General features: G+C 43.0%; 1 protein-coding gene across 11 annotated transcripts in view; it reads right to left on the bottom strand.

Moving 5' to 3' along the window:
• The window catches only part of RYR3 (ryanodine receptor 3), a 564,246-nt gene that overhangs the window by 222,729 nt on the left and 328,517 nt on the right, over positions 1 to 13,000 (bottom strand). For all 11 annotated transcript variants that reach the window (XM_074394143.1, XM_074394150.1, XM_074394148.1 and 8 more), the window contains 5 exons: positions 11,480 to 11,563; positions 9,671 to 9,830; positions 8,342 to 8,489; positions 7,269 to 7,474; positions 6,532 to 6,706 (listed from right to left, as the gene is read on the bottom strand). In XM_074394143.1, coding sequence (XP_074250244.1) covers positions 6,532 to 6,706; positions 7,269 to 7,474; positions 8,342 to 8,489; positions 9,671 to 9,830; positions 11,480 to 11,563 — 773 coding nt within the window. The remainder of the gene's footprint in view (positions 1 to 6,531; positions 6,707 to 7,268; positions 7,475 to 8,341; positions 8,490 to 9,670; positions 9,831 to 11,479; positions 11,564 to 13,000) is intronic.

The following is a 13,000-nucleotide window of genomic DNA, read 5'->3' as shown; positions in this document are numbered from 1 at the left end:
CACTAATTATACTGGATTTGGGAGGATGTGACAGGCAGGCAGGCGGCTGGAGGACAGCTGAAGGCTGCAGAGAGAGCTTGGAAGGGTAGTAGTAGTTCTGAGGCTGCTGGATGAAGCAGGGGCCGGAGCTCCCTACAGAAGAACGTGGTGTCACTCCTAGGATAAGAGTGCTTATTTCAGGGACATTTAAAGGTCAATTTACATTTAACAGAAAGAACTTTCTTTCATAGACACCAAGGCCAAGATGCACTCTTCCTAGCGGGCAGGCTCATACACTATCATCTAAGCCATGAAGTCTATGTAAATAAGTTACATAAGTGAAAAGTAAATCTCTTGCAAGCTATGTGGTTGCTTTTAGAAACTATAAACTCACTTAGGATACGTATGTATTTAATGCCATTTCTAAATAAGAGAGAATGCCAAAGCAGTTCTAGTAAAATGACAGCGATGCTTGTCCAAAAAGCCTCCTCGCAGGGCTACCAGCTGAGGACAGACTAGGAGCCCTACTTCTCAGGACAGTGAATGGACTGGTCAATTAGACAAGCACCCATTCACGTAATATCCTGAGCACTGCTATGCCTGTGGCATTTCTGTGATAGGGGCTGCAATGGATGAAACCATCTCCTTTCTATAGACAGATGTTTATAAATAAGGAACTTTCGGAAATCTGACTACAGTGTAGAATAAGAATTGCTTACTAGTAAAATTTCTAGGCTCCCCATTGGGAAAGATGGTTTTGCTATGTGGTATGGGAAGATGTGAAGGAAGAAGAACTCTCCCAGTCCCAAAGAGCTTACAGAAATGGGGACAAGGAATGGAATATAAAGGAGTAGCTGTTTTTGCTGTAAACCATGCTTATTCCCAAGACAGTGTTTTGGTCGTTCTAAGGGAGGTAACTAAACAAAGAAAGTCACCAGTATAGCTTTACCTTGGAGCCATGAACATGAACATCATGAAACACCAGCCTTGTTGTGAGCACAGAATAGAACAGCTTAAGAAAATCTCTCTATTCTCTGTGAACCTGGATGGTGCAGTAAGTGAGCACTAGGGATAAAAGCCTCAGTGGGAAGCAGCAACAATGAGGATTTGACCTCAGGACATAAAAACAATGTCCTAGTCACAGACCCACTGACAATGTAAGGGGGAAAAGGGAATAACTGCTTAAGACTTCTCTTTTTCTAAGGAGATTGAGCTCCTCCTCATTCCTAAGCATCAGTAGAGAGGAGGGCACTTTAATAAGGCTAAAACTAAAGACAGGAGGAGTTAATGAACGTGCCCAAGGTCACAGGAAGGGCAAGTGACAAAATGAGATGAGATTCTTTCTCCTTGAGTCATATGCCATCTGGCAGTCATTGTGCAAGAGAGGGAGTGAGTGTTCAGGGGATGAGTGCCCCAGATTTAAACAGTGCTTATGACCCGGGCCAGAGGACTGCATTCACTAGTCAGTAAAGTGTTGTCGCTGTGGGGCAGAAGCCCTCTCTACAGGGAGAGTTGCACTTCAAGGGAAAAGACAGGGCAAAAAAATGTCACGGATGCAGGAGCAACGGGAGGTACAGAGTATTGAGGACCTCCAAGGGGCTAAGTGGGTACAGATGGGGCAGCGCTGGAAAACAGGAGCAGAAAAGCTAAATCTAAGCCTTGAGCCAGAAAAGAGAAAACCCGAAAGGACAGAGAGGAAAGATTAATTCTCATAAAGCACCAGTGCTTTCTCCTGGGGGAAATTATTTGATAACTAGATACATTTAATCAGCTCCCTCCACCGGGCTAAGAGGATCTCGCTGACAGCTCCATTTCTAAAACTTCTTTATGTGAGGCATTTAAGAATCTTATAACTTTATAACTCTTCATGATAGATAGATAGGGGGAAGAAGAACCATGACATGATAAACCACAATAGCTAATATTTACCAAATATTTTGTAAATGTCAGGCTTAGTGCTCTACAGATATATCTCGTTATTATGCCAATTTTGCAGATGAGAAAACTGAGACCTAAAAGTGGACTTGCTCAACATCTGCTACCTGGTAAACAGCAGAGCGAGTATATGAACAAAGCTGCCTGAGCAGGAGTCCACAGCAAGCAACGGGGATTGAGGCCAGGACGCCTGATTTCTGGTGGTTGCCTAAGCTAACTCACTTTGTAACAGTTACATTGCTTTTCAAATGATTTTCCAACATGTCAGGTAGTTCACCAGTTTGTCTCTAGATTAGACAGAGGGAGACCCATGTCCACAACATGATTCAGGCCCCTTAGACGAATAGGGCTACCTGTACACAGCTCACCACATGGTTCTCTAGAATTCATAGGGATAAAAGGACGCACTGGACAAGATCATGTGGCATTACTATGAGCACTGACTGTCATACAGAAGGATTTCCATTTTGCCCACAGCTTAATTAACCCATAGCCTCAAATGAGACTGGAGAAGAAGAAACAGAAAATAAGGGGAAAAAGAATACCACCTCCCTACATGCAGCCTAATAGATGTAATTATGTGGACATCTTTGAAGAGGTTTGAAAAGAAAATTTGCAAACGGCACAGTCTTCAGCCAAGACGTATATAGAAGTTCTTTTCTCAGGAAACAAATGCAAGAATATATGCATTTAACATTTTGCAGAGGGCTCCCAATTCTGATATGCTTGATATTATAAGGCCTCATACTGGGTTTCTGATTAGGAAGAGGGAGAGCAGGGTGGTAATCTTATAATTCCAGGAGATTGCAAAGAAACCAGCTCTCTCAAAAATCCAAAGGATAGATCAATTTTCAATCCATTTCAAACTAAAGGAAGACGTAAAAGAGAACAGTTACCAGCAAGGGAAAAGCTGACATCTTAAAGGGAGGGAGGCAGACGACCTCTCAGACCAATCCTGAGGTGTTTCTGGGAGTTTTAATCCAGCAGCACGCGTTGTACCCATTCCTTCTCATTTCCTGATAAGCCTTGCAAAGACAGAGTTAAGGGATGACACGGAGATGGTCATAAGCCTCGTAGAAAACAAAGGAAACAATAGGCCACGCTCCCCTGCCACAGCCACTTTCTGAAGCATAGGACCCATCTGGAGAGAGTGACAGGGGACCCTGGGTACCAGCGTGTGTGCCTGCAGACGGCAGTGACACTTCCTGCAGATAGCTTTCATTTTCTGCCTATTCAAAAGCTGCCAGCAGAAATAAGGGATCTGTTAAACCCGACAAGTCAATGGACAGGAACAGCCTGGGAGGCTGCCCCTGCAGACACCAAAGGTATAGCAGGAGGCGCGGTGTCTCTCTGGGGAGTGCCTGGCAGAGAGGCAGCACAGGAGACCACACCAAAGCCTCTTCCAGATGTCACATTCTGAGGTCTAGCAGGATGTTCAGGATTTTATCTTCCTGTCCTTTAAGCAGAGAAAAAGAGAAGGCTAATAGCAAAGGCTTTGCCTTGGAGGCTTCTGAGCTCTCAGATACCTCTAGGCAACAACGCTGAGGGCTGTGATGGTCCAGGCCAGGGACCAGGGGAGGGAACAAAATTCTAATGAAGCAGATAAAGGCACATAATCTATGATGCATAAGAGGATAAAGATGACAACTTATAAGTAACCCAGAGGTAAAAACAGCCATAAACTATAATGTCTGCCCCCACTGCTTCCCCAAAAGGGCAAAAGACTTCCCATGGCACAGCTCCCACGGGGCAATGGCTGAAAGCGAAGCTGACATGCCGGCAGCCACAAGAACACAAGCACCTAGGGCATTTTGCTTTATGGGGGGCGGGGGGCGGCGCTACAACGCATAAAACGTTTTCTTTTCTTTTTCTTTTTTTTTTTTTTAAACGTTTTATTTTCAACAGATGCTTTTCCTAACAACTCAAGGCAAAAATTGCTACCTCTTTCCACTTGAGTCAGAGAGAAGAGAGATGCCATGTGGTTACTCCGGGCCTCTGGGCTACTGTTATCAAAGAACGGCATGTCGACTTCCTTACAACCACCCTTCCACTGGCTCGCGAGCCATCGCAGAACTGAAAGAGCTTCCTAATGATCTTGTCTCTGTGTTATTAAAGCGTGCTAACACATTACAGGACAATTCTATTATTAAACAGCATCCTAATAATACTTTGTTATTCTGAAGGTCAAATCACATTTCTGTACACTATAGGCCTATAGCACATTACTTTCATTACAATACAGAAGATCTCTAAAAGCAATTACGCTCACATATCCCTCTCCTTTATAGTATTCCTCGGCTCAAACCCTGTAACGGCCCATTATTCCCTAGAGGGTGAAGTTCAAGGGTGGTTGGGCCAGAGAAGACAATAGTTTGTTGAACGAAAAGGCTGCATCTCAGTATTTGAGCCTATAATCTGTACCCTATCTACTTTTCCAGCTTCATCATCCATACATTCCACATACAAATCTTCCATCCTTTCCTACAGCTTCCTGTAGCCACAGAACTACTCTTGTTACATCCCCTGACAGGACTACCATTCTCCTGAGACATACACATCTTGTATTCTTTATTTAACATGCAATTCAAATCCCATTCGTATAGACTTTTCATTCTGTATTAGTCACTTGCCACTGATAACTTACTGCTTTGCATTATTATCATCTTATATACAACTAAAAAATGAGCTCCCTAATACTGCTACTACTCACATTTGCACATGCTTTAGACAACCACTTCTCATACTTCAGTGTGCATGCAAATCACTAGAGTGTCTGGTCAGAATGCAGATTCCGATTCTGGTCTGGGGTGGGGCTGAGATTCCTCATTTCTAACAAGCAGATCATACTTTGAGGATCAAGGCTTTGGACTTCACAAAATTCTTGTAACTGTGCACAACATACAAGATTCTTATCTCCCCATTAGAGTTCGATAGACAAGTACCCTCTTTCATTTCACACAACAGTAGAGCCGGGAAAAGGCCTTGAGTTTTGGACTCTTTCTACCCCAGAAAATGACTTTCCTTGAAGATGTGCCCAAATCTCCTAGGCTGTTTTCCTTTTGGCCTCAGAAGAAAGGCACTGTATGAGGAGGGTGCCTGGGAAGCACCTCGTGGTCCTTGTATACTGCTCTGATGTCCACCCACAGTACTCCTCTCTTTTGCCTCTGAACCAGCACACAAGCCATTCCTTCCTCTGGCAACGCCATTCTCACCTGCCTCCAAAAACACAATCATTTCTTTAAAACCTTGATTTTAAAACTTTCAGAAGGCACTGAAATATGATCCCATTTAACTTTAGTCACTTGTCTTTTCAGGAAAATACATGACTTGTGCCCTTTTTATTTCTCCAAATATTTGGCTCTTAGAAAAACCTTGAAAGATACAGTTGGATATGCATATCGTAGACAACAGGTGTCTGAAAAAAAAGTGTGAAAGTCATTTATAAAGCTAAAAATGCTCTGTAAACAAACACCATGTGTATTACATATGCACAGTCCATGTATTTGTGCTTTCTTGCCTATGGAGTTGTATCGTTTTAGCTCTCTAGGTAGGAAATACTTCTTTTTGTAAAGTCTTGGAAGTTTAGGGCTACAAGGAGCCCTCATCATTTACAGAGAGGAAAATGAGGCCCCAAATAGGTAAACAAGGTCAACTAAGATGTCCTGGGTAGGCAGGAACAGAGGCAGGGTGAGAGCCCATGTCTCCTGACCCAGAACAATGCCCTCCTCGTCAGTGAGGAGGAAACAGATGTGGCACAGCACCAGGCATAAGGGCATTCACACAGCAGGTGTCAAGTCACTGCCATTGAATTTTATATCTGGGAAGAACGTGAGATTTTATTTCATCAATCCTTTTATTCTCTCACATAGATGAAGAAAGGAAAGGCCAGAGAGGTCAAACAAAGACTCCTTGGGAGCCACCGAGCTTGTTAGGAGCACGTCTGCTGACTTGCAGTACACTCTTTCCCCTATGTACCAATAGTCTTGTGTATATAATGTAGTTATAGAGACAAGAAATAATAAGCTCCATTTCCTCCTTCGTGTAGCTGGAGGCACTCCCCTGACTATGGTCTATTCATGAACATTAATATGTGTAACTCTTGTTGGGTTTCACAGTGTATCTGAATTTCAAAATAAATTCTATTTCATTCAAGGAAAGAGCTAAGTCTAACTGCCGTATTTCAATGGTTCTCTTCAAAGCATCAAGTTCAATTACACAAACATGCAGACTGACAATTCGAATCAGAATAAAAGGATAATTATTTAATTCACTGATTTTTCTCTCCTGTCAAGGACATTAGTCAAGCACAATAATAATTTTCTAATACTGGGAAACCTGGCGAATCTTTAAATGACAAGACACAGGGCAGGGAATTATCTTCTTGGTTAACCTACCTAAGAGTTCAGAATTTATAGGTATACTGCACACACCTGCTATCACCATTATCTCCCCTAATTCTCTGAAATTGCTACTCTAAGGGGCTGTCTTCACCATTAGGGTTTCAGATGTGCAAAGGACAATGTAGGCCAAAAAAGGAAGTAGAGGAGCTTACTCAGCTTGCCCTATATTTTTCTCTAGCCTCATGGAGCTGGGGTTGGCAGAGGGTATTAGATTTACCATTTTCAATCTCGTAGTCAGCGAAGGCAAGTTCAGAGCCCTTGTTGGTGATCAGCAGCTCCCCATTCAACGTGAAGATCATTGAAGCATCATCCAGGTTAATCATACATCCGACCACATCCCCTGGCTGCCAAGTGCGCCCAAAATACCCACTTCCTTGATGCCAACGCTGGCCCTAGAAAACAAGACTCCAGGGCTTAGAGAAATGGAGTTCCTAGAAGCCCCTGTGGCTGGAGAAACCATATCTGCAATATTTCCTAGCTAGTAGTGGTACATAATTTCTATGGGGCACTCAAGGATAACTCACAGGGAGGTATGTTCTATGTTATAAATGAAATCAAGACTCACAAGGTGGCCCAAGTCTCTTGATTTCTAGTGACAGCTATGACAGTAATCAGGATTCTCTCTAGGGAAAACTGGTCAGATTTCCTGATGTACTGGCTGCATAGTGATCTTTGAGTCACCTCTGTAGTGGAGTCAATGGGCTTGGATACAGGAGCAAATATGGAGGTGATTGTAGAAAGAACTTGGGGTACAGTGCTCCCCTTCAGCAGAGTCAAGAGCAAAGAAATAGTCACTAGGTGATGCTCATTCAATATCTACATTAGTCAGTGGTTATGGCCACTCACTTTGAAGCCAGAGATCCAGAAACTCAGTAATCTGAGCTTCCAGAAAAATGTTAGGAGAAGGAAAACCTGGTCTGAGGATGTGTGGATGATATAAATATATAGACTCACCCTGCTGCCTTCAAACACGAAGGCTTGGTCATCGGCCCCCAGCTCGACATCAGGCCGACAGCCTGGCCTGGCCCAGCCGACTCGCATGTCTCCTCCAGTTACCACCTCAAACTCAAAATACCACTTTCCAGATCTCACTGCATAAGATCGCTCTACCCGGAAAAACCGGATCTTGTCTATGCTGACTTTCTCCACAGCCGGATCAGCTGTTGTGAAAAGGAAGGTGAACAGAAGGTGTGGAAGGGAGAGAGAAAACATAAACTTTTAATAAGTAGGTAGCGCTACTCAAAAGAGTTTGAGGACAATATCTAAGACTGACCACAGGCTGACTACTACCCAATACAGCATTCTGTTCATAATAGATCACCACCATCATCACCATACAAGCTACCACTGACTGAGGGATTGCTTCATAGTAGACCCTTTAGAGATCATTTCTCAGTTTTCCCTCACAATAGTCCTACAAGGTAAGTAATATTGTCTTCATTTTACTGATGAAGAAATCAGGCTCAAAGAGGTAAAATCATTTACTCAAGGTCACAGAGCCAATAAACGCAAGAGTGAAGCTATGAACCCAGATTGGACTCGTAAACCATCCCCTTAACAACTTAGAATTCTGCCCCTGTGGTCTACAGTACTTCCTGGGACATGGGATGACAATAACATGCTCATCAGTTTAAAACTGTTTATTTTAATCTGCACAAGCTTTAATCTGGAGATGTGATTACCTGATCTGAAAGTAAGCTGATATTCACACATTTGAAAAATAAAAAAACAGTGACATGGCTTTTGATCAGGTATTCTGAAAAGCTGAGCCACCTAAAAAGATAACGTATTCCCTGTGGGAGTAAGTCACAGAAGTGGTCACTGCAGAACATCTGTCAATGGGATGATGGTTTATATCAAACATGGTCTCCCCAGTTAAAGAAAAAAATCACACCATATAGTTTAATGCTCTTCAGCCCCAATACTATTTCCAATAATTCAAGTTAGACCTATTTGAAGTTGGGATGCCCCAAGAAGAGGACCTGTTTACTAAACTGGGGGAAAAATAAACACTCTCAACTCATTACCTAGTTCTTGGTCTGATGGCTCAACGTTATACCCGTAACCGACAAAAGTGCGCACAGCTTCCCGCAGGCTGTCCCTGTTTGACTTCTTGGTACGCTCGTCTAGCAATGCATATGGCACCAGACGGGGATTTCGCTTGTTCTTCAAATCCTATGTGAAGCCAGAGAAAAAAGGTGCCAAGAAAACATTTCACCTTCACCACAGCTCGCCCTATTCACATATTCCCTGCAACAGTCCTGGTTTTCCGGCTACTCTATGTCTGTTAGCTCTTCCCTCGGTGCCTTCATATTTACCAGTGTACATATTTGCCACTTCTTCTCAGGATTAAATGAGTATAAATGGAAACATTTTACTGATGCTCAAAGCTAGCATTAGAAAACACTTTTAATAATACTAGCCTGCGAATAAAATGAAACATCACAAAATTGCTTAGAAACCTCCATTCTCAAGGCAAGGCAGATGGAGATTTGCGTAATGATTTCCCTACGGAAGATCATGTTATGATTTAAGCTACTATAGCCTTCTCATGACAGCTTAACAAGTCTTCACGGAGAAACATCAGAAAAGGTGGCAGAGCCGCAGTGTGTTTATTTTATGGCAAAGGGCACACATTTGTAGTAATGTCCTTCTCATTTCCTTAGGAGGGACTAAGAAGACAGTAGGAACAACTGTAGTGATAAATCACCCAAACTCATACATATAACATGCTATTTTGAATCTCTTCACTCCCCGCTTCTCCCCTCCACCACATAGTTTCCATAGTTGTGTTCTTCCTGGCTTTCAGAGGTGTGCAGGTTTGAAGGCTCCAGTACGAATTAACTCATGTGCACATAGCCACTCTTGAACTTCACTGATACTAACCCTACCACTGGTGGTTACTAAGATGAGATATACCATCTCAAGGAAGGAGGTATGCCAGGTGGTTTGAGGTTAAACTCTGTCTAATTTCTTGCTGTGCTCTGGCTTTCAAGTTGCTTCCTTCTCAGACCAACACCTCTGCCCAGCAATCCATGGCCCAATGGACTGAAGTAAGGAGGCAAAGGCTTTTGGGCAGGCTGGTTTGCTGCTCTGCTGGACTAGTTTCCCCTCCATTTCATCCTCAGCAGTAGATCCATGGGACCATCTCAGAAATACTGCTTAGCTATGATGTGACCATTACAAATTCTGTCCAGCCTCATAATTCCATAAATAATGAACATACTGAGGTGTGAGGGATAGAGTGCAAAGGCAACCTCTTCCTTCTGATCTAACACACAACAAAGCAAAACGGCATGTGGATGGATGATCCTGTCTTCTAACTTTTCCAGCATGCCTGACCCAGCAGTTCTTACCTGTTGGATGCCATAGGTCCATCCCTGTTTTATTCTGTCTTTTGCCCAAACGTTGTGCGCGTTTTCTGCAAGCTTATCCACTAAAATTTCTTGAGGAGGTAACAGCTTCACATCAGACAAATCCAAAGGGGCTGGCTTATAGCCATTGGACATCATATAGCTACAAGTAAATGTAAAAGTATACATTTTTAACAGATCTGTATGAGTTTCTCACTGCAGATTTTAGACCAAGAGCACATGGTAAGAATGCTACACAAATGAAGCTACAGTCATGGGTTCCATTTTTTAGCTGAACAAAAAGCTCAGCTCCATTTCAAGTCTATAGATGAAGCCCCTAATCTATCATCCTTCCTCCCAACATATGTAACATATTTCAAAGAAGACTTGGAAAAACAGATGGTCAGTACAAACCATCTTTGTTTCTACGAAAACTACTTCTGTTCTCTACAAATAACGGGCATATCCAGCACGCTACAACATTACCAGAAGTCCTCTGTCCCACTCCAAAAACACAAAAAGTCAAAACCAGAAGGGCAAGAGCAAGACCTTCAGTCAAATCTTTCCTTATAAATCAGCACAGAATAATCACTCAGGCCTACCCAGCTAAACTTTTACTTCCAGAATTAAAAAAAAAAAAACACGATGTCAGATAATTTTTGAACTTAAAAGTGATCTTAGCAGTTAGTTGTCTAGTCCAAGAGTCACAGCATCAAATCTCTGTAACTTGATAATGGGAGGAAGTAGAAGAGCTCTAGGTAGACATATCGTGTAAATGGAAAAGACTGGGGCACACTGTGGAGTGAAACTCAGGAAAGCAGCTTGTCATAGCTACGTGAGAATCTGAGTTTAAAGGTATCTATGGCCCTAGGGCCAATGACTGCCTAGATGAGAGCCAGACTCCAACAGTGCTGACTCATAGACCAGGGCTCCATCCATCCAGGACCTCTGAGCAGCATGAGATCCAGGGTCTACTGTAGGTAGGTGTAAGATAATGCCCTGCATCCACCTATTCAGGATGCTGCTCTTGGGCAGAGTCAGCATGCACTGACTGTTGCGTCCTGACCAGCTTTGGCCAGCAGCCTGTCCCTCCACTGCAGCCTGTCACATGTGCTTTGCTTGGTACTAGGAGTTGCATGTGTCAGAGTGGAGCTTGGGAGTTTAAGAGGAAAGAAGGGGAAGATAAACATTTGATTAGAGCTGGCATTGCTTGGCTCCTAAGTAATGATGACATCTGTGCGTGAATCCATCTAAACATCTGCTGGCATGCATGAGAGCAAGTAAGCAAGGGAGCCAGTGGATGTGCCATTGAGCAAACATTTGAATGTGCAAGGACAAGAAGTGTGCAACTCCATCTGAATGTATCGGGAGAGAAGGAGAGGAGGATACAGGCAGATCCAGGGGGCCAAATGAATGATGGCAGAGATACTCCTTCCACAAAGGATGTATAAGGCTGGTCCAAAGCCAGAGTGACTCTCTGCCATGGCTGTGAACCATTTTTAAGCTTTTGTGCTGAATGCTATTTTTATAGAACAAAGACAGTGCCTCCATCTGAGGTCTCCACACCTCCAGGCTCAAAACCAATAATACTAGTGTGAGGTCCAGGTAGAACGGGCAAAAAGAAGGAAAACCCTAAAATATTTATTCACCAGGCTTCTATCTGAGGGCTTCAGTGCCATCTAGGAAGCAGGGGAGCCCTTCTAAGCTGGTGCTAGCAAGTATGTGGGCTGTTGTCCATCTTGGTACCACCCACCTGAGTTAAAAATTCAGGCTGAAGCACTAAAGTTTTGAACCATTAAGAAAATCACCTACTTTTTGGGAAGTTTGACTTTCTTGAGATCCTCCTCAGCAGCTGGGTTAACATGGGCAATGTGGCATCCCAGGGCCAGGAGGGTTCTGTGACATACAGAAGACAACTAAGGTCAATTGCACTGTGAAGAACAGCAAGAACCCTAACTCACGTCTGAGTTGAAAATAGAGAACAGCCATTCGTTGAGACCAGGGTTCAGTAGACTTTTTCTGTAAGGGGCCAGAGAGTGAATGCCTTAGGCCTTGTGAGCCATACATCTCTGTCACAGCTACAACTCTTGTCATTACAGAGCAAAGCCAGCCATAGGTAACAGGAAAACCAATGAGCTTTACTCTGTTACAATAAAAAATTTATTTACTAAAATAGGTAACTGGTCTGATTATCCCATGGGCCGTAATTTGCCAACTCCTGGTTTAGATGATAGCAAGCATAAGGTTATAAAAGACAAGTTTGTTAATTGCCCCTCTTGCAGACGTTTTTCCAGCGGATAAATCTGCATTTGAATTATATACTGCTTCTAATTCTATGGAACAGATAGAATTCTGATATCCAGCCCACAGGTCAGTAAATATTTACTGCATGATGCCTATAAGTACATGAGCTGTGCTCAGCACCACGAAGTACAAAGCTGTACTCTCAAGAAGCCTCAGTGTAATTGAAAGCAACACATGTGAGCCTATGGGACAACGGACCTTACAGAGCATCGTTAAGCCAACAAAACCACATAGTTAGAATGTTCTGCAGTGACAACTAGAGGACAGGGAAATACAAAGACAAGAGAACAGGGAACAAACCCCCAAAGAATTCAAAATGGGAGATACCAATTTGGGCTAGAAAAGTTAAGGTCTAAATTAGGCCCATGGGTAGTATCATGGAGAAGCGAAAGTTATTTCAAAACTGAATTTTAGTGAATCAAATCATGTTTCCCAATGGGTTTTAGAAATGCTGTATCTTTTTTCCTTTATTTAATGTGAAATGCGGAAGGTATTTGATCCTTTGATTCCATGTTTCTTTTTTTTCTGACTCTTACCTTTTCTCTGTCCCTAGCAAACAGCAAATGGTTTCTTTCTTTTTTTTTTTGAGATGGAGTTTCACTCTTGTTACCCAGGCTGGAGTGCAACGGCGCGGTCTCAGCTCACCGCAACCTCTGCCTCCTGGGTTCAGGCAATTCTCCTGCCTCAGCCTCCTGAGTAGCTGGGATTACAGGCATGCACCACCATGCCCAGCTAATTTTTTCGTATTTTTAGTAGAGACGGGGTTTCACCATGTTGACCAGGATGGTCTCAATCTCTTGACCTCATGATCCACCCGCCTCGGCCTCCCAAAGTGCTGGGATTACAGGCGTGAGCCACAGCACCCGGCTAGCAAATGGTTTCTTAAGAAACATATATATAATTAATAATAATAGTGGATGGTTATGATAAATTCTCTTGTGACATGAATAATCACCATCCCCTCTAATTTATTAGAATATGTCATGTTTTCAGGCAAGAGACATACCTTTTCAGTTTAGTTATAATGCA

This window comes from Saimiri boliviensis, chromosome 2 (assembly GCF_048565385.1).
Source record: "Saimiri boliviensis isolate mSaiBol1 chromosome 2, mSaiBol1.pri, whole genome shotgun sequence".
Classification (NCBI taxonomy): Eukaryota; Metazoa; Chordata; class Mammalia; order Primates; family Cebidae; genus Saimiri; species Saimiri boliviensis.
This window is presented reverse-complemented; position numbering and strand designations above follow the sequence as displayed.